This window comes from Protopterus annectens, chromosome 3.part1 (assembly GCF_019279795.1).
Source record: "Protopterus annectens isolate FY-2018-M chromosome 3.part1, PAN1.0, whole genome shotgun sequence".
In the NCBI taxonomy this organism is placed as follows: domain Eukaryota; kingdom Metazoa; phylum Chordata; order Ceratodontiformes; family Protopteridae; genus Protopterus; species Protopterus annectens.
Window position 1 is genome coordinate 1,508,334,910 of NC_056732.1, and position 23,017 is coordinate 1,508,357,926.

General features: G+C 41.4%; 1 protein-coding gene across 3 annotated transcripts in view; it reads left to right on the top strand.

Moving 5' to 3' along the window:
- SLC4A2 (solute carrier family 4 member 2) overlaps positions 1-23,017 on the top strand; it is a 2,370,566-nt gene that overhangs the window by 783,251 nt on the left and 1,564,298 nt on the right. For all 3 annotated transcript variants that reach the window (XM_044067584.1, XM_044067586.1, XM_044067587.1), the window contains one exon: positions 16,009-16,188. In XM_044067584.1, coding sequence (XP_043923519.1) covers positions 16,126-16,188 — 63 coding nt within the window. In that variant the 5' untranslated portion in view covers positions 16,009-16,125. The remainder of the gene's footprint in view (positions 1-16,008; positions 16,189-23,017) is intronic.

Genomic DNA, 23,017 nt, shown 5'->3' on the forward strand with positions numbered 1-23,017 from the left:
TCAACAATAAAATCATCATAATCTGAAACCATATGGGCAGCTCATCGTGGTGTCCTGCAGAGTTCTACAAGCAGCAGAGAGTGAAAGAGTGACTTTCCTGGATTTATAAGTATTTTTTCTGGCTTTTGCTTAAATTACTGCATCTCGACTGCACTTCGCTTAAAAAACAGCTCTGCATATTGTTTTTACTGTACTTGTGTTGAATTTATACTGTTAGCACTTTAAAAAGTTATTTTTTGTTTAATTTAATTGTTAGGCTAACACACTCAAGTGCGCTAGCCCTTTTATAGCATTTACTGTTTATTACTGTATATTTTTCTCCTTTCTCTGTAAAAAAAAAAAAAACTAAAAAATATCCTTGTTTTCCCGCTTTTCTGAACTAGAATAGTCCAGTCTTCAGATTTTGCTGATCTCTGGGCTTTGTCTTAGTTCCTGTGCTATCCATATCCTTATTTGGATAAGAGGAAGCTTCTTTGTTCACCAGTGGGAGTGGGGAGCACTGAGCAACCTATTTGTCCCTAGAGGATTGGTTCCAGCCCAGCAACTTGTAGTTTATTGGCCATTTTGGGTCAATTCCTGGCTCTTTTCAACCCCCTGCTATAAAGCCCGCTTTTGCACGCTTTTTTACTTGTAATAGATGCAGCACAGCTCCTCGTGGTGTCCTGCAGAGTTCTACAAGCAGCAGAGAGTGAAAGAGTGACTTTCCTGGATTTATAAGTATTTTTCTGGCTTTCGCTTACCAATCCATCTCGACTGCATTTCGCTTAAAAAACAGCTCTGCATATTGTTTTTACTGTACTTGTGTTGAATTTATACTGTTAGCACTTTAAAAAGTTATTTTTGTTTAATTTAATTGTTAGGCTAACACACTCAAGTGCGCTAGCCATTTTATAGCATTTACTGTTTGTTACTGTATCTTTTTCTCCTTTCTCTGTAAAAAAGAAAAAAAATAAATAAATAATATCCTTGTTTTCCCGCTTTTCTGAACTAGAATAGTCCAGTCTTCAGATTTTGCTGATCTCTGGGCTTTGTCTTAGTTCCTGTGCTATCCATATCCTTATTTGGATAAGAGGAAGCTTCTTTGTTCACCAGTGGGAGTGGGGAGCACTGAGCAACCTATTTGTCCCTAGAGGATTGGTTCCAGCCCAGCAACTTGTAGTTTATTTGCCATTTTGGGTCAATTCCTGGCTCTTTTCAACCCCCTGCTATAAAGCCCGCTTTTGCGCGCTTTTTCACTTGTAAAAGACTCAGCACAGCTCCTCGTGGTGTCCTGCAGAGTTCTACAAGCAGCAAAGAGTGAAAGAGTGACTTTCCTGGATTTATAAGTATTTTTTCTGGCTTTCGCTTAAATTGCTGCATCTCGACTGCATTTCGCTTAAAAAACAGCTCTGCATATTGTTTTACTGTACTTGTGTTGAATTTATACTGTTAGCACTTTAAAAAGTTGTTTTTGTTTAATTTAATTGTTAGGCTAACACACTAAAGTGCGCTAGCCATTTTATAGCATTTACTGTTTGTTACTGTATCTTTTTCTCCTTTCTCTGTGAAAAAGAAAAAAAAAAAAAATATCCTTGTTTTCCAGCTTTTCTGAACTAGAATAGTCCAGTCTTCAGATTTTGCTGATCTCTGGGCTTTGTCTTAGTTCCTGTGCTATCCATATCCTTACTTGGATAAGAGGAAGCTTCTTTGTTCACCAGTGGGAGTGGGGAGCACTGAGCAACCTATTTGTCCCTAGAGGATTGGTTCCAGCCCAGCAACTTGTAGTTTATTGGCCATTTTGGGTCAATTCCTGGCTCTTTTCAACCCCTGCTATAAAGCCCGCTTTTGCACGCTTTTTTACTTGTAAAAGACTCAGCACAGCACCTCGTGGTGTCCTGCAGAGTTCTACAAGCAGCAGAGAGTGAAAGAGTGACTTTCCTGGATTTATAAGTATTTTTTCTGGCTTTCGCTTAAATTACTGCATCTCGACTGCATTTTGCTTAAAAACAGCTCTGCATATTGTGTTTACTGTACGTGTGTTGAATTTATACTGTTAGCACTTTAAAAAGTTATTTTTTGTTTAATTTAATTGTTAGGCTAACACACTCAAGTGCGCTAGCTGTTTTATAGCATTTACTGTTTGTTACTGTATCTTTTTCTCCTTTCTCTGTAAAAAAAGAAAAAAAAAAAAATATCCTTGTTTTCCCGCTTTTCTGAACTAGAATAGTCTAGTCTTCAGATTTTGATGATCTCTGGGCTTTGTCTTAGTTCCTGTGCTATCCATATCCTTATTTGGATAAGAGGAAGCTTCTTTGTTCACCAGTGGGAGTGGGGAAGCACTGAGCAACCTATTTGTCCCTAGAGGATTGGTTCCAGCCCAGCAACTTGTAGTTTATTGGCCATTTTGGGTCAATTCCTGGCTCTTTTCAACCCCCTGCTATAAAGCCCACATTTGCGCGCTTTAGCGCGAATTAGCGCGAAGTTACTCATAGAGCAGCATAGGGTAGCGTCGGTTAATCAAGTTTAAACTATTTCTGGCTCCGTAAAGTCTGCTTTTCAATTTTTCCCTTAGAACTGTACTACTTGCAGTCTAAACAGCCTATACTCTATCTGAAAAGCTCAGCACTTGCTCCTAAAGCATTTTTTATACAGGTAAAGCACTGTTAAACAAAAGAAAGTACTTCATTCACCTAAATTCCCTTGAGTACCCATTTCCCTATAGGTCCTTTCTGACTCAGTTACACAGCAATCTTTTTCACTATTTCTAGCATGTCAAGGGTCAGTTGCTGGCGCCTCTCCTGTTCAGCTGGTGAATCTGAATCTTGAGGCAATGTTACAATTGCCTCATGTACACAGACAACCCTCTCCTCCTCCCAACAAATACAAATATATGCGAGAGATGCAACTATATAGCCAAACTGGAGGCTGAGCTCTCTCAATTCAGTACTGCCAAGACCAGTCAGGAGGAGAAGGCAACCACGCACACCACAAACCCAGTCTCACATAGAACTATCACAACTGCAAACCAAACACATAAACACACAAAAACATACTCGGAGGCGCTGATTAAAAATCTACCAAAACAACAGAGGCATCCAAAGCAGACACCCAAGCAACCACCACCTCAAGACATAGCACATGCAACACATAGTTCACAAAGTCAGTGTGCTAAACAGTCACAGCCCTTAAGGCCAAACAACATGCCAGACACACTTGTAATAGGTGACTCCATAGTCAGACACACTGACGTCCCGCTCATCAGACTGAACAAGGAAAAGGTCACAGTAAGCTGCCTGTCGGGAGCTAGAATCCGCCACATAACACAAACACTCAAGTCACTCCACAGCAAGTACAAATATGACTCAGTCATTGTACATGCCAGTGTGAACGACCTGAGACATACCTCCCTGGACTACATTAAAAGAGACATAGAGGAGCTCTCTGATTATGTAGCCCAGGCCGGTATGACCCTGACCCTGAGCAGCATCTTACCCTCACCAAGAATGATGCCACAGTACAAAGACAAAATGATCAGTTTTAACAATTGGCTTAATTACTGGTGTCATTCTAAGGGGATCCAATGTCTGTCTGCTTGGGATGGCATGCTACTTCGCAAGGGATGGCTTGCACCTGTCACCCCTGGGCTTCTGGATATTGGCCAAGGCTCTTGCCACCCCCATAGTGCCTTTTTTAGGCAAGGCTCAAATGACAAACCTACCTCCCTAGAAAACACAAGTGGAAAAAACTAAGGGTAATGCTGCTCAATGCCAGAAGTCTAAACCTCAAGATGCATGCCCTCGAAGCCCTCCTCAGTATGGAGAACATCGATGTCTGTGCAGTGACTGAAACCTGGTTCAAGGCTCCTGAGAGCACCCCAGCACTATCAGGTTTTACCTCATATCATGCTTTCCGCCCCAAAAGTTGGACCGAACCACAAAAGGAGGGGGAGTATCCATATTCATCAAAGATACCCACACCTCCAGGTTAGTGGCAACGCACTAAGCATCGGAGACCATCCAGGTGCAACTAACCATAGGCAAAACTGCCTTACAGTTTGTAGCATGCTACAGACCACCCTCTCAAACTCAGGAACCCCACACAGCCTTCCTGAAGACACTGGAGAGTATGAATGTCTCTCCAAATACCATCATATTGGGAGACTTCAACTACCCAAACATAGACTGGGAACATTACTCAAGCCCCAACACCCTAGCCCAAAGGTTCCTAGAATTCATAAACTCAAATGCAATGGAACAACTAGTCACCATTCCCACAAGAGGAGACAATATACTAAACCTGATCATCACAAACATGGGGACAAAATGCTCCACACCGGAAGTATATCCCTCTTTGGTAAGATCAGACCATAAATTAATCTCACTGGAAATCCACATCCCCCCCCCACCCCTGCACAAGACCACAGTGAAGAACTTCTCAAAAGCCAACTTCACACTTCTTAAGACTGAAGTGGTATCCTTCAAGGCCCCTGGGCCAGTGGAAACCACAACCCACACTGCTGAATCCTTTGCAAATGCCTTCTACAGGCACCTTCAAGAATGCATGGATCATGCAATCCCAAATAAAACCAAGACCCATTCCCCAAAGGCAGGCCGGTCTGGTGGACCCCAGCCATAAACAAACTTTACAACAGGAGGAGGAAGCTACTACATGACAGAGCAAAATCCCTAAAAGGGAAGGCATCTCTGATCAGTACTAGCAAAAAACTACGATCACTCATAAAATCATCCAAGGCCAACTTTGAGAGAAAAATCGCAAAAGACACAAAAGACAATCACAAGGCCTTCTTTAGCTATGTTAGAAACCTGGGTGGAAACTCCCAGATATGCTCAGAGTTAGTCCAAATGACACAAAATACACTGAACCCACTGACATTGCCAACATTCTGGCAGAAGGTTCAGTGCAAATTTCTCCTCCCCCTCCCCCCCAAAAGGAGAAATAACTATCCCAGCAGAGTGTAGCCTCCCTAACATCTCAGATGCCCAGGTGAGAGCCGCCCTCTCTAAAGCTAAAAACACAGTATCAATGGGACCGAACAGTGTCCAGGGCTGTGTGCTACATGAACTCCAAGAGGAACTAAACCCACACATAAGGCTATCTTTTACTTACCATAGGACAGGATATGCCAAAGAGTGGGAGTGACGTGTGGTCCCACTTCACCAAGGTGGTGTGCTTGGGACCCTGGAATTACCGCCTCATAAGCAGCACGAGCCTGGTCTGCAAAGCTTTTTGAAGAGGATCATTATGGGACTCATAAAACAGACATTGGGGACCTACAGACATTGGATCCTACCCAATTTGGCTTTGTCAAGGGCAGATCCTGCCTTTGAACTTGGTCGACTTTTTTGAAACAGTCACTAAGGCCATTGATGAGGGTAAGGCAGTTCACACAGCCTACCTTGACCTTGCAAAAGCCTTCAACACAATACCCCACTCGAGCATCATAGACAAACTCACCAGCTTAAATGTAAACCCATATGTCACAAGATGGATTGCAAACTGGCTCAAGGACAGAACCCACAGGGTCAGAGTTGCTGGAGCTATGTCAGACTCTAAGCCAGTCACAAGCAGTGTCCCACAGGGCTCAGTCCTGGGACCCCTCTTGTTCGGCATTTATTTTTCCGAGGTACAGGCAAACATAGGAGGATTGTGGCTGACAAAGTTCGCAGATGACTGCAAACTGGGCGCCATAATTGATACTCCAGCGGACACAAACATCCTTCAGAGAGGCCTCATAGAAATGGATAATTGGTGTCAGAGCCATGGCCTTAAGCTGAACGCCAAAAAATGTATAGTCATACCCTTTGGGAAAAACAAGGTACCCACAAATTACCACATAGGTGGTAATCCATTAAGTACGGAAGAGGTAATCAGGGACCTAGGGACCCAAGTTGACAGTAACCTCTCATTTAACACTCACATTGCCAAAGTGGTTAGGAAGACCTTCTATATTGCCCACCTTATCATAAAGGGTTTGGCCCCCTAGGTAGGTGTGCGTGTGTGAGCGTGCCTGTGGTGTGGGGCGGCGGGCTGGCAGCTTCGACAACCCCAAAAACTCCACTGCCTGTCAGTAATGCGGACAAAAGGATCCGCTGGCCCCCCCCTAACCGAAAAAAGAAAAGAAGAAGAAGAAGAAGATCATGAAGGGTTTCACATCTAGATCAAGAGAGGTCATTGTGCCCCTGTACTCTTCTCTTATCAGGCCAATGATTGAGTACAATGCCCCATTTGGGATGTATCTTACCCGACACCTGCAGCAGTTGGAAAGACCCCAAAAGTTCCTCACCAAGAGGATAAAGGGTCTTAAACATATGTCATATGCTGCCCGACTGAAAAAACTCCAGCTCTATTCAGTCGCATACCGCCTACTCAGAGGTGATCTGTGCCTGACGTACAAGGCCATGTCCAATCCGGAATTAATGGACATGCTCCACCTCAGAAAATCCAAATCCGTCAGAGCCACGAGAGCAAGAGACTTAAACCTCAACACAGAAATAAATAGGACATGCTGGAGGGACAGATTCATAACCCAGAGGCTCCGTACACTCTGGAACAGAATCCCAATCCATGTTAGGCAGAGCCCCTCACTAACTCCATTCAAGAGAAATCTTGACGAGTGGATGGGAGATCGTAGGTTTACCCCGGGGGTCATCTCTGTGTCACTACTAGACAGAGGCACAGTAAACTAAACCCTAAAAGGGTGTAGTATTCTCATCCTAAGGGGTGGTGAAAGCCACACACACTCTGGCTAGGCTTATAAATGCTCTAGGGCAGATAGCCTAGTACGAACCTATGAACCTATGAACCTATGACTACTCCCCATTTAACATAAGCAGGATGGCTGCTGGAATAATGTAAATAGGTATTCGAAAATGTTGATTTTCTGAAGATATTAGATTTTAAACCTTCTCCACTTTTTGAAGTCATCCTCAGTGAAGTAGTATGCTGCTCAATACTAGGCTGATAACAGCCTAAAACACATAGTTCTAAAGCTCTGTAATGTCTCTCTTTATATATTCCAAGGAGGTACGTTTCAAGTCTGTTACACCTACATGGACTATGACGGAGTCATACTGGTACCTGTGGTATAATGACTTGTATATGTGTGTAATTTAGTGGATCCTGGCTCCAGATAGGCAACTAACCATTACCTTCTTCTTGTTCAGCATGGTTAGGGGATCAGTACATCTTGCAGTGGAGTCAGTTATGGCTAGAGTCCTGGAAAGTATGTTTGCTTGCCTTAAGGAGTTTGTATTTGAGGCTGCATTATGTGTGGCTGTCTGTATGTGTGGTGTTAGGTGTTACTTTTGCTGACTGCTTTTGGATTTGCTGAGGAATAGCTTTGCCTATGGGTAGTCTGGGAGATTTTTGTTGCTTATGAAGATTACATTTAAGCTCCTCAGCATACATTGGTCTAGGTGTGTGTTGTGCACTATGTGTTATGTGTGGTGGGCATTTCTAGGGTTGTTCTGACAAATATATGCTTGTATACAGGAATTTGGTTTCCAGTGACGTTGTGTAAGTACACATCTGGCATACTGTAGCTGTTACTTTAAGGATTAAGTTGCTGTTGGTAGACGCGAGACATTTGCTACATCGTCTCAAGATACCCATATCCACCATGATAGCTACAGAGAAATTAGGAAACTGCAAGTACACCTTGACCAGTCCTTTAACTAGTGGTGGAGTATTGAGGGTTTACAGAAGGTATTGTGGGTGCTGTATTGGGGCAAACTAATAAGGGTACTTTATTGGGGCAGACTAGGATAAAACATTCAGCAGAGACTACTTATACAAGTGCAAGTTAACAATCAAAAGTACTTAGCTTTGCTTGGATGGCACTGGATGCAACAAAAACACTTCTTATATACAGACTAGGGCAACAAGCTTTTCTGAACTCTGTAGAAATGAGCAATGAAAGACAGGCGGGAAGGACTTTGGAAGTCATATTACAATAAGGGGCAGAAATTAGAGACACAGACTTTTAAATCAACGATAGGAAAAAGATGAGAGGGCTGGGAAAAATTCAGGCTGCAAAAAACAGACTAGGTAGCGAATGATTCAGTCACTAAAGGCCAATAATAGGACTCTAGTTCCATGGCTCTGAGCTACAGGTCAATGAACCCAGGCAGGATAAATTTCAGAAACATTAGCTTAATGCTTCAGCGGAGGCTGGGCAGGCACAAAGAACAGGGAAAAACAGTAGCAAAGTAAACATAAAAGCACTGGAATGCAATTTTAAGCAGGTTAATGATAAGCAACATATAAGACTCTAGCAGCCAAATGGAATATAAATAGCTGAAGCACCTTTGCTGGAGCAGGATTCACAATATTGCCACTACTGCATTCCCACAACAAAATAGGGCACCAGGCTATGTAGAAATTAACCTGTAACTCTGTTTATGGAAAAATGCAGTAATTTAATTTATTTTATTTATTTATTTACATTTGTTGACCAGGACTGTCCGACTGGACGTAGGTCCATTTTCAGCAGAGGCCTGGGGAGAAAAGCTCTACAGTTAAAATAAACAGACAGTTGTTACATTGGATTTACATAGTGATTAACAATTTGATTAATATAGCAATTAATTACAAACATAGTTACAGATGAAGAACATAGTACATCAGTAGACAACTAGAAATTTTATCTGCGAAGTACATAACAGACATTAACAATTGTTACAATAAGAAGTTCCTGCTGTATAATAAGTACTAGGCTTATGAGCATCCGAGATTGCTATAATCAAGGTAGTTAGTGGGGTGGAAAGAAAGGTAGTGGTTGGATGGGGTGGGTGATATTAGAGTGGGAGTTGCAAGGGCATAGCCAGCATGTTTTTAGGTGCACTTTTAGTAAAGCTTTGAATTGGGTGCATGATGGTGTGGAGGTAATTGTGGGTGGGAGGGAGTTCCATAATTTGGCTATGGCGCAAGAGAATAGTGCTTCACCAGCAGAGTTATTGGCTTTAGTGATCTGCAAGTGATTTTTGTTGCTGGATCTTAGTGGTCTGGTGGTGCGATAGGGTTGGAGTAGATTCTGGAGGGATGGGACATTTAGTGGATGGTTTACTAGTTTTTGGGCAAGTGAGAGTTGATACCATTGAAGGAGGTGAGGGAGTTCAAGCCAGCCCAGTTCAGCAAGTGAAAGACAGTGGTGACTATGGTAGGATGCCCCTGTGGCGAATTTGGCGATTTTGTTGTAGCAGGTCTCTAGCTTGTTTAGATCACATTGCCTTAGGTTGGTATATATTGGAGAGGCATAAAGTAGGGTGGAGATAAGGTGGGAATTTGCTACTGAAATCTTTGCTGCTTTGGTGAGAAGTTGCTTATTTCTGTATAACGCTCCTAGTTTTTTGTGGACTTTTTTTATGGTCATGGATATGAGAATGTCAAATTTTAGTTTATTGTCTATTTCCACTCCTAGCAATTTGGTATGTTCTGTTGGGTGTATAGTGGTGTTGTCTTTTGCTGTGATGTTAAAGTGAGAGTTGTTTTGAGTATGTTTACTGGGTTGGAAGATGAGTAATTTAGTTTTGTTTGGGTTGAGTATTAATTGGGCATCGGATAACCAAGTTTCAACAGAGGAAAAGGCGTCCTGTGTGACTTTTTGCAATTTGGGTAGGGATTGGGCTGAGCAGATGATGGTTGAGTCATCTGTGTATTGTATGAGTGTGCCATGTTTGGTGGCAGAGGCAAGATTTTTGGTGAAAATAGAGAAGAGTAGGTGTCCAAGGAAGGATCCTTGGGGAACCCCTATAGAGACAGGTAGTTGGGGAGATATGTCATTCTGCCATACAACGGATTGTTGGCAATCAGACAGGTAACTCTGAAACCAGTTGGTGACTGACTGAGAGAAAGATAGGTTATTGAGGACAGAGATGAGTTGTTTGTGTGGGACCATGTCAAATGCTTTAGATAGGTCTAGGAAAGTAGCAGAGGAGAGATAGCCATTGTTTTTATGCTGAAGGATAGTGTTAGTGAAGGAGAGTAAGGCAGTGGTGGTGCTATGGTTTGGTCGGAAACTATGCTGAATATTGGAAAGGAGGTTGTTGGTAAGGAGGTAGTCTGAGACCTGAGAGTGATTGCATCTCTCTACTGTTTTGGAGAGTGGAGAGAGAATAGCTATGGGGCGATAATAAATAAACTGAGTAATAAACGACTGAGGCTCAAATCTAGCAGTAATTCACAGGTCTGCCACAATTGTGAATGAAACTACAAGACTAAGGCCCTAGACAGTGATAAAAATACAAACAACTAGCTTTTACAAGTAATTCTATTTATAGAGAGAGAAGTGCAGCATAATGTTTCAATAATGCTAAGATCTTGCATTACTGTGCAATCTTCCTTCAACTTCAAATGAAATTACAAGACTAAGGTCCTAGAACAAACTAAAAATGCTCAGACAGGTAACTTTGTTTGGGCTCAAACATGAAAAAAGTAGAAAATTACAAAGATGTATAACCACACAGGTCACTACTAGTGCAACTTAACGTATATAAGCAGAATTTAAATGAAAACTTTTTTCTTTCCTTTTAATGAAAATCTTGTTTCTCATACTTCCTGGCTTCCCGCTCCTCTCAGAGTCTTGGATTTGAGTCCATTCATTCTCCTGTGATGAATATTCCAGCACAAAAGTGAGAACTGACCAGAGGGGCTATCAGTCATGCTGCCATGAAGATGGTTTTTGCCCTCACCAGCATGCCATTGAAGGCATTTGTTGTGAGGCTGATATGAGCACCTACATTAGCATGGGATATCTTGTAGACTCTCAATGCATGTATGTGCGAACATCCACACAATAAAGAGGGCTACCATAACTGGCTTGGGATTAACTATACACAACTCCAGTCCTGGAAATCTTGGTATCGCGCAAGCCCCTGTTTGCATGATGGCATTTGGCTATCTTGAAGCGATTCCCAAGATGGGAAGGTCAGCATCATCTGCTCACTCCCTCTCTCCCCTTCCCAGCTGTTCCAAATTCTGAGTCACTGTTCAAGTTTGGATTGTCCAGATCACAGTTAGGGCTTCATCTTTCTACACAATGGAACCAGGCTTTTTGTTTGTTTTCCTGTTTTTTGTTGTTTTTCTTTCTTTCTTTTTTTTTTGGTGGAAACTTTTTTGTTCTTTAATATTATGTGTTTGCCAACTATTCATCCTAGAGAACAGATACAGTTATCCAGGAGCCATGGTGCATGTTTGTGATTTGCATGAGTTCTTATTTCAATTCCTTGAATTTTATGCTGTTTCTATGGTTGTGTGTAGAGATGTGGGTAATGCAAAAGTAATAATTTAATGAGGTTTAAGTTATGAAAGAAGGTTTAAGTTATGAAAGAAGGAAAACATAATGTTACATATTTTAATCTTTTTAATCATATTAAACACACACACACACACACACACACACACACACACACACACACACACACACACAGGCACAAGCTTGTCACTTTGGTTGTTAGTCAGATACTTGTTAGAAAATAAGCCACATGAGTACATTATTATGTGGTCTGTTTTCAAGATGTGCAATCTGTTACTGACATTTTTCAAATCTGCTAGGGTTTTTTCACTATCCATTTCGTCTTTCGTCATTGAAGGTAATAAGGTGAGCAAGAATTTGGTGTAACACAAATCTGAAAGGAGTGGATCAAATGTATCTACTTGTCCCTGCCTTTATTTTTGCCTTATACCCTTCATATTTAAACATAAAAACCTGCGGTGTTGGTGCTGCGGTAGCATTGTCGCCTCACAGTAAGACGCTGTCCGGTTCGATTCTCAGCTAGAGCGTCTTCTGCGTGGAGACATGCGTGAATGGGTGTACCTTCGTTGAAGGTTGTGCGTCAGGGCTGGTAACTCGGCACGTAAAAATCAACTACCAATCATTAGTGGACCGGAGTTCTACTGTGGCAACCCCCTAACCGGGAAAAGCCGAAAGACACAACAACAACCCTTCATATTTAAACATCTAGGTTTACTCAGTTGAGATGGTTACAAGTCTTGCAAGAATGTAAGTAGACAATTGTTATTCCTTTGGTATTCTCAGTTCAATGAGGGGTTAGTGCCATTTTATGCATTAGGACATATAGTTTATTTATTTTAATTTTATTCTGTTAGCTACGTTAATTCCATGAACCAAAGATTTGCTTGTGTAGAGACCTAGAGAGAAAAAGCTCCATATTACACACCTAGGGTTGATTTGTTAGAGTAGCCAGCCAATCTAATCATGTCTGTTGCATGTGCGAGGAAACTAGAGTAATTAAAAGTCTTACATAGACACAGAGAGAGCATTCTTGATATGTGATCCATAATTAGTCTGTTGATATCCTGTCCTCTGTAAAACTTTAACTACCCTTAGAATTTAAATAAATCTTTGCAGTATCACAGCTTGCTCTGCTAAGATAAGGCAAGTTGTCCTGTTTTGATTAATACTGTTTAGAGACATGAATACTTTGCATGGTTGCTGAGTAACATTAAAACCTAATTTACATCGTTGGGAAGGATGGAAGTGACTGACAGCTGCCAACTCGCCCATCCCTGGGGGAAGGAGGTGGTTTTGGCTCACCACACAGGTGACATTTAGCAGGAACACTAAGTTTTACCTTGTGGTGTCCTGAGCTAATTAAGTCCATGCTGCCATCAGAGCATTTGCACTATGTAGCCGAGGAGAAACTAGTGATTGCTAGTTCAGAAGAGCCAGCAGGGAGTGGGGTGCTTCCATAGAAAGAGGATAGTTTGCCCTTAGGACCAGCAAGTAGGCCTGCGTCCTACCACCTGACTCTTGCTGGGGAACATAAGGCTGACTGGGATTCTTGGTTAGGAATGAATGGGATATAGATCTCATCTGGCCCAGGAATACCATGCTTCTGCCCCACCAATGGGAATAGGCCAGTTGAGTGAAGGTTAGAGGAGCCATGGGGCAATGTGCAGGGGAAAGCCAAAAAAGGCCTGATTTATATGTGTAATAATCACTCATCTCATCAGTTTATAAACAACTGCTTGCATGAGTGCCATAGAAATCTTCACAAATGTATCTTAAACACACATGTATGTCTGTGCAACGTATGTATGTTAGACGTATATATATATATATATATATATATATATATATATACATACACACACATATATATATATATATATATATATATATATATATATATATACACCGACACACATACACATGTATAAATATGCATGAGTGTGTGTTTGTGTGTTTAAAGTAAGTCAGGAAGGCAGCATTTAGTGTGGTAATAGTGTTCTTATGAGTCTGTATTAGTTCCACGAAAGACATATTCATCGTATACGTATGTCTTCAGCTAACACCAGCTGCCAAAATTCACTTCAGCGAGCCGAAGAATTTTTCCCATTGTTCAACTGTTCGCACATATTTGGCCATCACCTCAACTTTGCCCTTTTCCCCACTGTAGTGATCTCAAAGCTGGTGTATATAGTTAGGGGGGTGTGGGGGCAAAGCTCCCCACTTGGGTTGATTTGATTTAGTCTGTTGTGTGTTCCAGATGGTTGGTGGGCAAGTGTTTGTGAACCATAGGAAAAATTCTGCGGTTCGCTGAAGTGAATTTTGGCAGCTGGTGTTCGCTGAAGATGTATTCAATGAATACGTCTTTCACGGAATTAATATAGTCCCATTCTGACTGGAGCTGTTAAATTCTGTTTTGTGTTGTCAGACAGAATAGCAAAATAGTGCTATATTCCTCTGTACCTGTCTGACCAGAGCTCTGAAATGGCAGAACATCAGAGTGAAGTTGTGACACCTTGTGTTGCAGTTTATAGCAGCACTGAATTAACACAGGCACACACGTGCACACACACACACACACACACACACACACACACACACACACACACACACACACACACACAACAAAGCAGGTGTTATTTTTTTACATTTTCTTTGGCAATGATGAAACTGATTAGTAAGATTTTTTTTAACTTTAACTGGCAGTTTGATAGCTGTTTTACAAGAGCATTTTTTAAATACCTTTATTAAATTCTTATATTGTTGAGAATGGCAGAATAGGTGAATATACAATAATAGAAAAGAAAATAACTTGTAACCAAAAAGGAAGCACCAACAAAAAATAAAAAGTATTCTCCGGCACAATAAAGGATATCCTTGTAGTGTAGAAGCAGGCAGGCAACTCAAAAGCTTCAAAGACTTTATTCCACCAACTTCATCAGAGAAAAGAAAATAAACCATAGCAGATATTTTTCATTTTCCTTCATCATACATATGTTTTCTGTTTAACAGTTATCATTCACTCCAGCATTATACAACTTGCTTAATTCCTGCCTTCCCTTAAACCTCATTCCTCATCAATTACATTCATTATCTAACTAGAGCTTTGACATTCTGCATAATTCTGTACTCATGCTGTACTTCACTCACTGGATTTGTGCCTTGCAGTGGGGGGTTCTGAATGGAGATGTAACAAGTTGCATTTCACTGTATGGCAAAGAGGATGCAGCATACACACACACACACACACACACACACACACACACACACACACACACACACACACACACACCTTCTACCTTATATATTTACATACAGACTCGTGACTCGTACACATACTGTTAACAAACGTACTGACCTGGATCTGCAGTCTCGGCATATTCACTCGTTAGAAACAATGGGCAAGATTCCAAAAGAGTTGAACTCAGTGTAAGTCTGCTCTGATTCCGAAAGACCTGCTCTCAGTGTAAGTGGCTTACTTCTGTGTAAGGCCTATCTATAACCAGGCTTAGTATAGGGACCAGATCACAGAGCACCTGCTGTCAGCCTGGTCTCGGTGTAAGTAATCACTTAAAACTGAGAGCAAGTCTTTTGGAATTGGGGCCAGCATGTGCAGCAGAATTAATTGCTAGTGCATTGCAGTACACTTCTGCACTTTTTCATGGGATGGAGATCTCCAAATCTGCAAACTACTCAAGGATCCCTGCAGAGTAGTGCACTGGGAGTACTCAAAAGCATAATTTAATATATGTTATTTATTTATTTGTATTTGTTTACTGAGGTGGTGCACTGATGTCAGTGGAACATTTGCAGTGACAGCCAGGGTTACCTGAGAAATGAACAAAATATATTTACAGGTACAAAGACATGCTAAAAATAAATAAATGTATACGCGTGCGAGCACACACACACACACACACACACACACACACACACACACACACACACACACACACACACACACAACGTGTGTATATTTACAGATGCAGGAATGTGCTACAATATTTAGTTCAAAAAGCAGTTAGTGACATAACATGGATGGAAAAGTTGAATTATGCTTAGCAGAGCTTTATTGGTAAGATTTTAATATTTTAAGGATAAGATTTATGAATCATTTGCATTGTCTAAACTGACAGATTGTTGGATTTACTTGCAACTAGTAAAACCTTAACTGCTCTGTAGAGCTTGACCCTGTACTACAAAGCAGAGAAGAACATAAGAACATATTAGACAAGTGATCACAGCAGGCATCATTAAGCCTTGCCATGTATTTTAAGCAGACAGATTTCCTGCTACCTTTTTCAAAAGGGTGGCCTTAATTACAAGCCTTTTGTGTACTACACAAAGTCACTTTGAGACTTTGTGTAGTACTCAAGATTTCTATGAATTTCACCCCACATCTTTATTGGAGAGAAATCCCATAACAGACTAATGGAAAGGTATCTTTAATTTCTGTTATTGTGGTGGTTTTGTGTCTGACAATACTGTTTCTTTTCTAGCATAAGCAAGTTGATGGATTAATTATTTATAATTCATGACTACAGACCTAAGTAAGTAGTAATTCTTAACTTTTGCCTGTTGTGTGCGCTGATCTTATGGCAGTTATTTTGTCAGACTTATCATGTTTGAATTAAAATATAATCCGAAAATGTTGCCTTCCATTCACTGGATTTGTGAAACTGCATTAAGGAACCCTTCTGCTTAATATGTGTAGTAACAGCACAAGATGGATTGCCTAATTTCTGCCTTTATTATTTCAGGTTATGCTGTCCCAGAAACACCCCCTGAGCTTGAGTGAGAAGGAAAAAGGTTAAACACTTCCTGTTGCAGAAGTTCAGGTTGTTACTAAACTTCTCCGTCAGCTTGAAGTGTGAGTGATGACTAGCTCACAGAACTCACCCGAGAGCAGGCACACTGCATCATTGCCTCATGAGCAGAATGTAAGTAGGGAATTGTGCATTCCTTTTCCTCATCCGCTGTTAATTATGATGTACTTTCTTCTCTTAATTTTATTTTGTGAGAATTTATGAAGAGAAACTTTTTTATGAAATTTGATAAAGCAATAAGAGCAGAATCTGGTATTAACAGTTTAAGAGAATGAGACAGTTAGCAGTCAAGGAAAGTGGTAATACCAGAATAATGTACTCTTCAGGGAAAAAAAAACAGTATACTTTTTGAAGCATGCATTTAGGTCGCTCATTAAAGCACTCAGCCACCATCAGAAATCGCATGTTGCCTATCAAAAATCAGTGTCCCGTTGCAGTAACAGTTTGTAAAGTTTAAGGGAGGTCATAGATATGAAATAGTAATCTGTGCTGGCATGTGTACATAAGAGTTTTTTTCATACGTTTTATGACATTTTTCAAGACACACAATATCAGCACAAATCCTGAAAGTTTCTTCTTATTTACGCTTCCGCACAATGCAGTACTATCTTTTCTACACGTATTTTGTAGTGTGAATAAGCTCAGGACAGAGCAAGGTACATGGTACAGATTTAATGTACATAAGTTTGATACTGTATGCTTGCTTAACACACTGAATAATTATTTGGATTATTAACTGGTTGACTGCCACCTGTGTATGATGCACTAATGAGGGTCTGACAATCCCTGCTACTTAGTAGTAAATGGTTTATGCAGGGAGGTATTTGTAAAGGTACTGCTGTTTTCCATACTGATGTTAGCTAAATGAGCCTCACTCTGTTATTGATCTACACAACCCTTTTTTAAAGGAACAAGTGCATTGTTTTGAATTTTCAGTTGTAAGGCTTGTCTAACTCTGCCTTTATGGAGCAGTGCACCTACACAGCATTAAGATGAACGCATGTTTGTATTGTAATGTGATCAGTACAGAATGATTGTGTTTATTTAGTCATTTCTCACATACACTTCTGTCACTCCCTCTCTCTTCTATTGCCCTGCTAACATGGGTGCCCCCATCCTTTATTTATTTGTAAGACTGGCTTGGTCACACCTTTATGTACTCGTATCATATTCTTTTATATTATTAATCACACACCTACCACTCACCACGTATTTTAACTCTATGTCTGACTTATTATTCTCTTGAAAAACGTTCACTTTCTGGTTGAGGTTGGTCATCTTATAAACAATTCATATATGTTTTGCTCTACATTTTAATATGACTCTTGTCCTGTAATTTTGGTTGGCAGTTTAATACATCTCATTTTGTTACCCTGTGCAGAGGAATAAACATTTCTGTCTTTCCACTGTCTTTTGTCTCTATTTGGTTGCACTTTCTCATTTTCCAAACTTCCTTCCTGCTGTTACTAGTTGTGATGTCCGTGCCCTGGCCCAGCAATCAAGGAGCCTCAATCCTCACCACTAACACCAGTGAGGGGCATCTGATATAGGAGAAAAGTATAACAAATACAGACAGAAAAGTGCAATTTCCCTTAAGAGCACACAGAGATCACAGTCAGTCCGGGGCTGGTCACTCCCTTGCTCTCCAGGTCCCCAGTAAGACTCCCCACTGGCACAGCTATAGGGTTCAGATCTCAGCCTAGTGGGCAAGCTAAAACCTCCAGCACCCTCTCTGTCCAACCAGTGCTTCGTGTCCCTGCCCAAGTAGCTGACACACACACACACGCACACACACACACGCTTTGAGAAGAGTTTATACAATCACACAGACACTCCTGGAGAAGGCAGCTGTGCCCCTTTTTCCAAGACTATACGGTAGTACCAGCTGTCACCACCCACTAATATTTATCAGCTACTCAAAGGCCCTTAAAAGGGTGTCCAATTATTATTGTGCAATATTATTATCCAATTGGTAGTATAGCCCAGGGTTAAAGCTATTGAAGTGGCTTTGTACAATTTTACCAAAGGCATGCAAGTACTCTAAAGAGCTTAATTTATCTCTACAAAAACAGCCACAATCGAAAGGGTTTAAAATATTTAATAAATAGTCAAAACACAAGACAATACTTCTACTACACAGTGCTAGTCAAGAGTTCAGAGATCACAGAGAAATACTTAAAATTATTCAGTAGTACAGTTCTGACATCACAGAAAAACACTTAGTCTAATCTTTCTAGTGGTAGCTATTTCTAAGAGAAAACACAAGTCTAAGATAAACTTACATATAGAGCAAAACAGTGCTGATGAGTTGGATGGGCAAGACAAAAATACTTAATGCTCTCTGATTCTCTCAGCTTTTAAAATCACATTCCTGGTTCACATTACATCATTCTTCACACTTCCCAGGGTTCCCAGCCTAACAGAAACTACTTTTACATTCTTCACCTCTGGGAGGAAACCAGAGCAATAAAGGACATTTATGCATGCAAATTCAGGCCATTAACTCTGGCCTTAAAACAATAGCAAGAATTCCTTCATCTAGACCGGCTGGAGCCATGTTTACATCCATGGGTCACAACATTCTTTACTTAGTCAGCAGAGTGTACTATTGTTACATTTTTTTTCAGTTTCACATGTAATACTATTTTTACCATTTAAGATAACAAGCCTGTGGTTTACAGTATATTTACAGATGACAGAATTATCTCCAAAATTCTATCTGGCTAGGCTGGCAGCCTTCATCTATCTTCACCCAATCTTCACATATTCCCCCCCTGGAGAACTCAAGCTAGATGTTCATCGTGCATACAGCTGCAGTCATAACAGATGGGTTATCCTGCTGTCAGCATGGTCCTCGGTAAACTCTCAACTTCAGGCCTCCTTCTCTAATAAAGCCTCTACTAACCTAGACACCCTGTTGAAAGGCAAAAAACCTAAAAACAGATGCTTAAAAGTTGAGGCACCATGCCTAAAAACAGATGCTTAAAAACTCTGACAAAGGTTTTAGATTAGGAGGAAGACTACCCTTCCTCAGGGGATCTCCCTTCTATTAGGAAGACCAGAAACAGAGATCAGATCAGGATTGTGCCTCACTTCCATTCAAGACTCATTGTGCCTATTCTCTATTCAGGACTCCTCTATTGAGGAGTCTATTCCCTGAACCTCCCCGATACATTTCTTGGGGACTTCACTGGGAAGGCCAAGGGAACACTTTCACTGGGAAGGCCAAGATTACTCAGATTCCAAGAAAAGGCTCAGGGAATCTTCTCTTCTCTCTCCTGTTAGCCTCTGGCTATCTCCTGTTACACAGATATTGGCTGATGTCTTGATTCTTTGCCTCCAGCCCTGTTAAACTAGACAGCTATTACTGTCCCTTGATTCTCTCCAGGATACTCCTATATAAAAGCTTACAATGTCCTACCCAGAAACTAGCCATAAGGGTCCCCCAACTATTAAGGCCTCTACTGCTAGTAAAAAACCCTCCAAGGGATTAAAAGAGATTACAGATTCTTAGAGAGGTGGGGGGAGAGAGGTGTACACCCCCGGCCACTTTAACCATATGAGGGCATTTAAACTGTAAGTTCCATATGTTAAAAGTATAAAATAGTTTTGGATTTTTTCAGCTGAACCAGCTGATGACAGAGATGACAAAACAACCAGGGATTTAAAAAGAAAAAAGAGATTTGCTGTGATTTGCATGAGCAAGCAGATGGGTAAACATAAGTGTGGTGTGTGGTTTTTAGAGGCCCCATGTAGTGTTGCTGTTAATGGGCGCTGTTATAATGTGTTAATGAGGCATGTCCAAAGAGCAAAAGAGCAACCTCAAGGAGAGCCAGTAGGCAGTGGCAAGCACCAACCCCAAGAGGTGGAGAGATAGATACAGTCTTTTTCCATAAATGAAAGGCGCATTCAAGAGGTACCTGCAAAATCACAAGAGGTAGAAACAAATTCTTAGACATATTCTGTATCAAGGGAAAGACAAGATTGGAGAAAGATCAAGGGTAAGATTGAGACCTAACTTTTTAGACCTATCCATCCAAAATTCAAGATGAGACCATTACAGCACTATCCATTCCCATGCACAGCAAGGAGGTCCCAATCTAGGCCATGCTCCTCAAGGGAGGCATACCTGCATGTGAGGCCCATAAGGAATTGCAGAAGCATTGACCTAGAGCAGAACATACCTCAGAACCTGACACTAATCTCTTTGCATTCAATTTTGGCTTCTTCAAGCCATGTCAGATTTCTTACAACCACTGGCATTAGTTATCAGCTTCTGATCACTACATAAGGCTGCAATCTACCCATATCTGACGCTTTCCCTGATCCATATAACAGCAAGGCCATACTGCTGCAACACAATCCAACCAAGTAATAAAACTGTTGAACTTGGCATTATACTAGCTACAGTCAAACTGTACAAATCAAACAGATAACAAACAACAAAAAAACAAATGGGTGCCAGCTTGATTCAACCACCCAGATGGCCTACCAACACCCCTTTCAACCACCCAACTGGCCTACCAACTCCCCAGAAAATTTCAACCCCTACACTAATACAACTGCAGAAAATGGCAACTTACACCAGGCTAACTGGTGAGTCATGCAGGCTCTGGAAATCCCATGGCATGCAATGCTGCTTATGAGTGCACTGCTGCGGTACCTAAAAACTCCTGGTCTCAACACAAAAAACTTATGGTCTCAACACAGCCACAGCTTCCATCAAAAGGACTTTATGTTCATGGGCAAGCTTGCCAAAGAAATAAGAAATACAGGGTCTTCACAAAAATGTACCTCAAGCTTCTCAAATCTGTGTACCTCAAGCTACCACTCTCAGACTTCAGACTATGCCTGGGGAGCACACATGACAGATCAGTGCAGGAAAAGTGGGCAATTAAAAAAGAAGCTCCTTCCATGCTATCAAAAAAAGAAAATGCTATGATGCTAAAAGGCTATTATGACCACACCTACTGCATCCAGGGCCAGCTATTGATATGATAGATAACACTACAGACACAAACCACATAAACAAACAGGGGAAAACATTCATACCACCTCATGAGGCAAGCCATGGCAGCATAGGAACACAGCAGCACTGGAATTGAAAAATTCATGCCAGGGCACAATCAACACCAGGGAAGGAAAAAACACAAGACATAGACAATCTCAGGAAATACAGATGATCCACAATCCAAATTTCTGCATCCTCAAATCCCCACAAAGATAACTTTAAGGCATGGGGACACAGGAGACAGCCTCTCTTTTGCTACCCACTTAATCTCTAGTTGAAAAAAAAAGTCTAAGGGACCTATCATCCACAGGCCTGGAAAGTGACGACTTTTTCCTTCAATTGACAACATTGACAGTCTATGCCTTCCCGCCTTCCTCTGCTGCCCAAAGTTCTATTAAAAGCCAGAGCAGAGAGGCCTAAAATGATTAGGTGCACTCCATTCAATGGAAACGAGAAAGGCCCTGGAATCAAAAGAAGGGACAGAATCAATGCAGTAATAAATATACTCCTCAAATTTTACAGTACCTAGCTGAGATGTTAAACAATGGACTTCCTTCTTACTCATCAAAGACCATCTCCTTTCTGACTTCTCTTCAATAATCCTCAGCAGATCCTCCTTTTTACAACACAGATCCTCCTTAAGGCAGTTCCTCCTCTTAAGGCAGAATATATAGGGCTAGGAAACAGAAAGTCAATCCCTATAAAACACCTCCTCGATTGATTGAAAGGCTGACCCCTTCCTCTTCAAATTGACCAGCTTCCCCTTCAGGTCAGCTTCTTCATCAGAGTTTCAATACTTGCTCATGGGCTACTTCACCTTTCTTCGTGAGGGGTCACCTCACAGGCTCCCCATGTTTCGTGCAAATGGCTGTGCAACCATTCATCATTTCCAGTTTCCCATTTAACCAACCCCTTCTTTGTTTAACCAGTATCCATCCAGTGTAGCTTTGAATCTATCTATCCACTTACCTTACCTCCTATCCTAATCCACAAACAAAGGGGAAAGAAACTACTTCATTCCCTGGATTCACGGACAACTTTGTTATTATTTGACAGGACAGTTGGACATGAGAAATCTGAGCAACCCTTGTGTCCTATGCTGCAGGTGCTCAAGGAAAGGCTATTAAGAAAATTTCAACAAAACAAAAGGATAGCCCACATGCACACGCAAGCATTCACATTCAAAAAAAAACTGTGCCTGCATGCATCAGATCCCACTCCACCAGAGCCACAGCTACCACTGCAGCCTCTTTCAAGTGACCCTTGAGAAACGCTGCTTGAGGGAGTTAGGTCTATATGAGTGTACCTTACACCATTCCCTTTCTTGAGAGCCCATCTGCATTGGCATTGCTAATCCCACTGCGGTGCTGCACAGACATATCATATGCTTGCAACCCCAAGCTCCATCTTAGCAACTTGGCATTTTGCTGGTTGGCTCTGTTTAACCATGTTAGAGGGTTATGATCTGTCATAAGAGTGAATTTCCTTCCATACAGATAAGGCTGAAGTTTCTGCAGTGCCCACACTATGGCTAGACATTACTTTTTTACAGCTGCATAGCATTCCTCCCTGGGTTGGAGCCTACGACTGAAATAAACCACTGGGTGCTCTTCCCCCTCTGATGAAGTCTAGCTAAGTACAGCCCCCACCCCATGGTTTGAAGCATCCACCTGCACAACAAATTCTTTGCTGTAATCTGGGCTGGCTAACACAGGGGGTCCTCCCAAAGCTTCTTTAAGCTTCTGGAATGCCTGCTCACATGCTGGGGTCCACACTACCTCATCTGGGCTGTTCTTCCTTGTTAGGTCTGGGAGGGGAACAGCTATGGTACTATAACTATATAACTATAACTGTATTATACGGTACTATAATTGTAAAAGTAGCCAACTCCAAATCCAGCTGCAGACAAGTGACAAGTGCAGTATCTCAGGG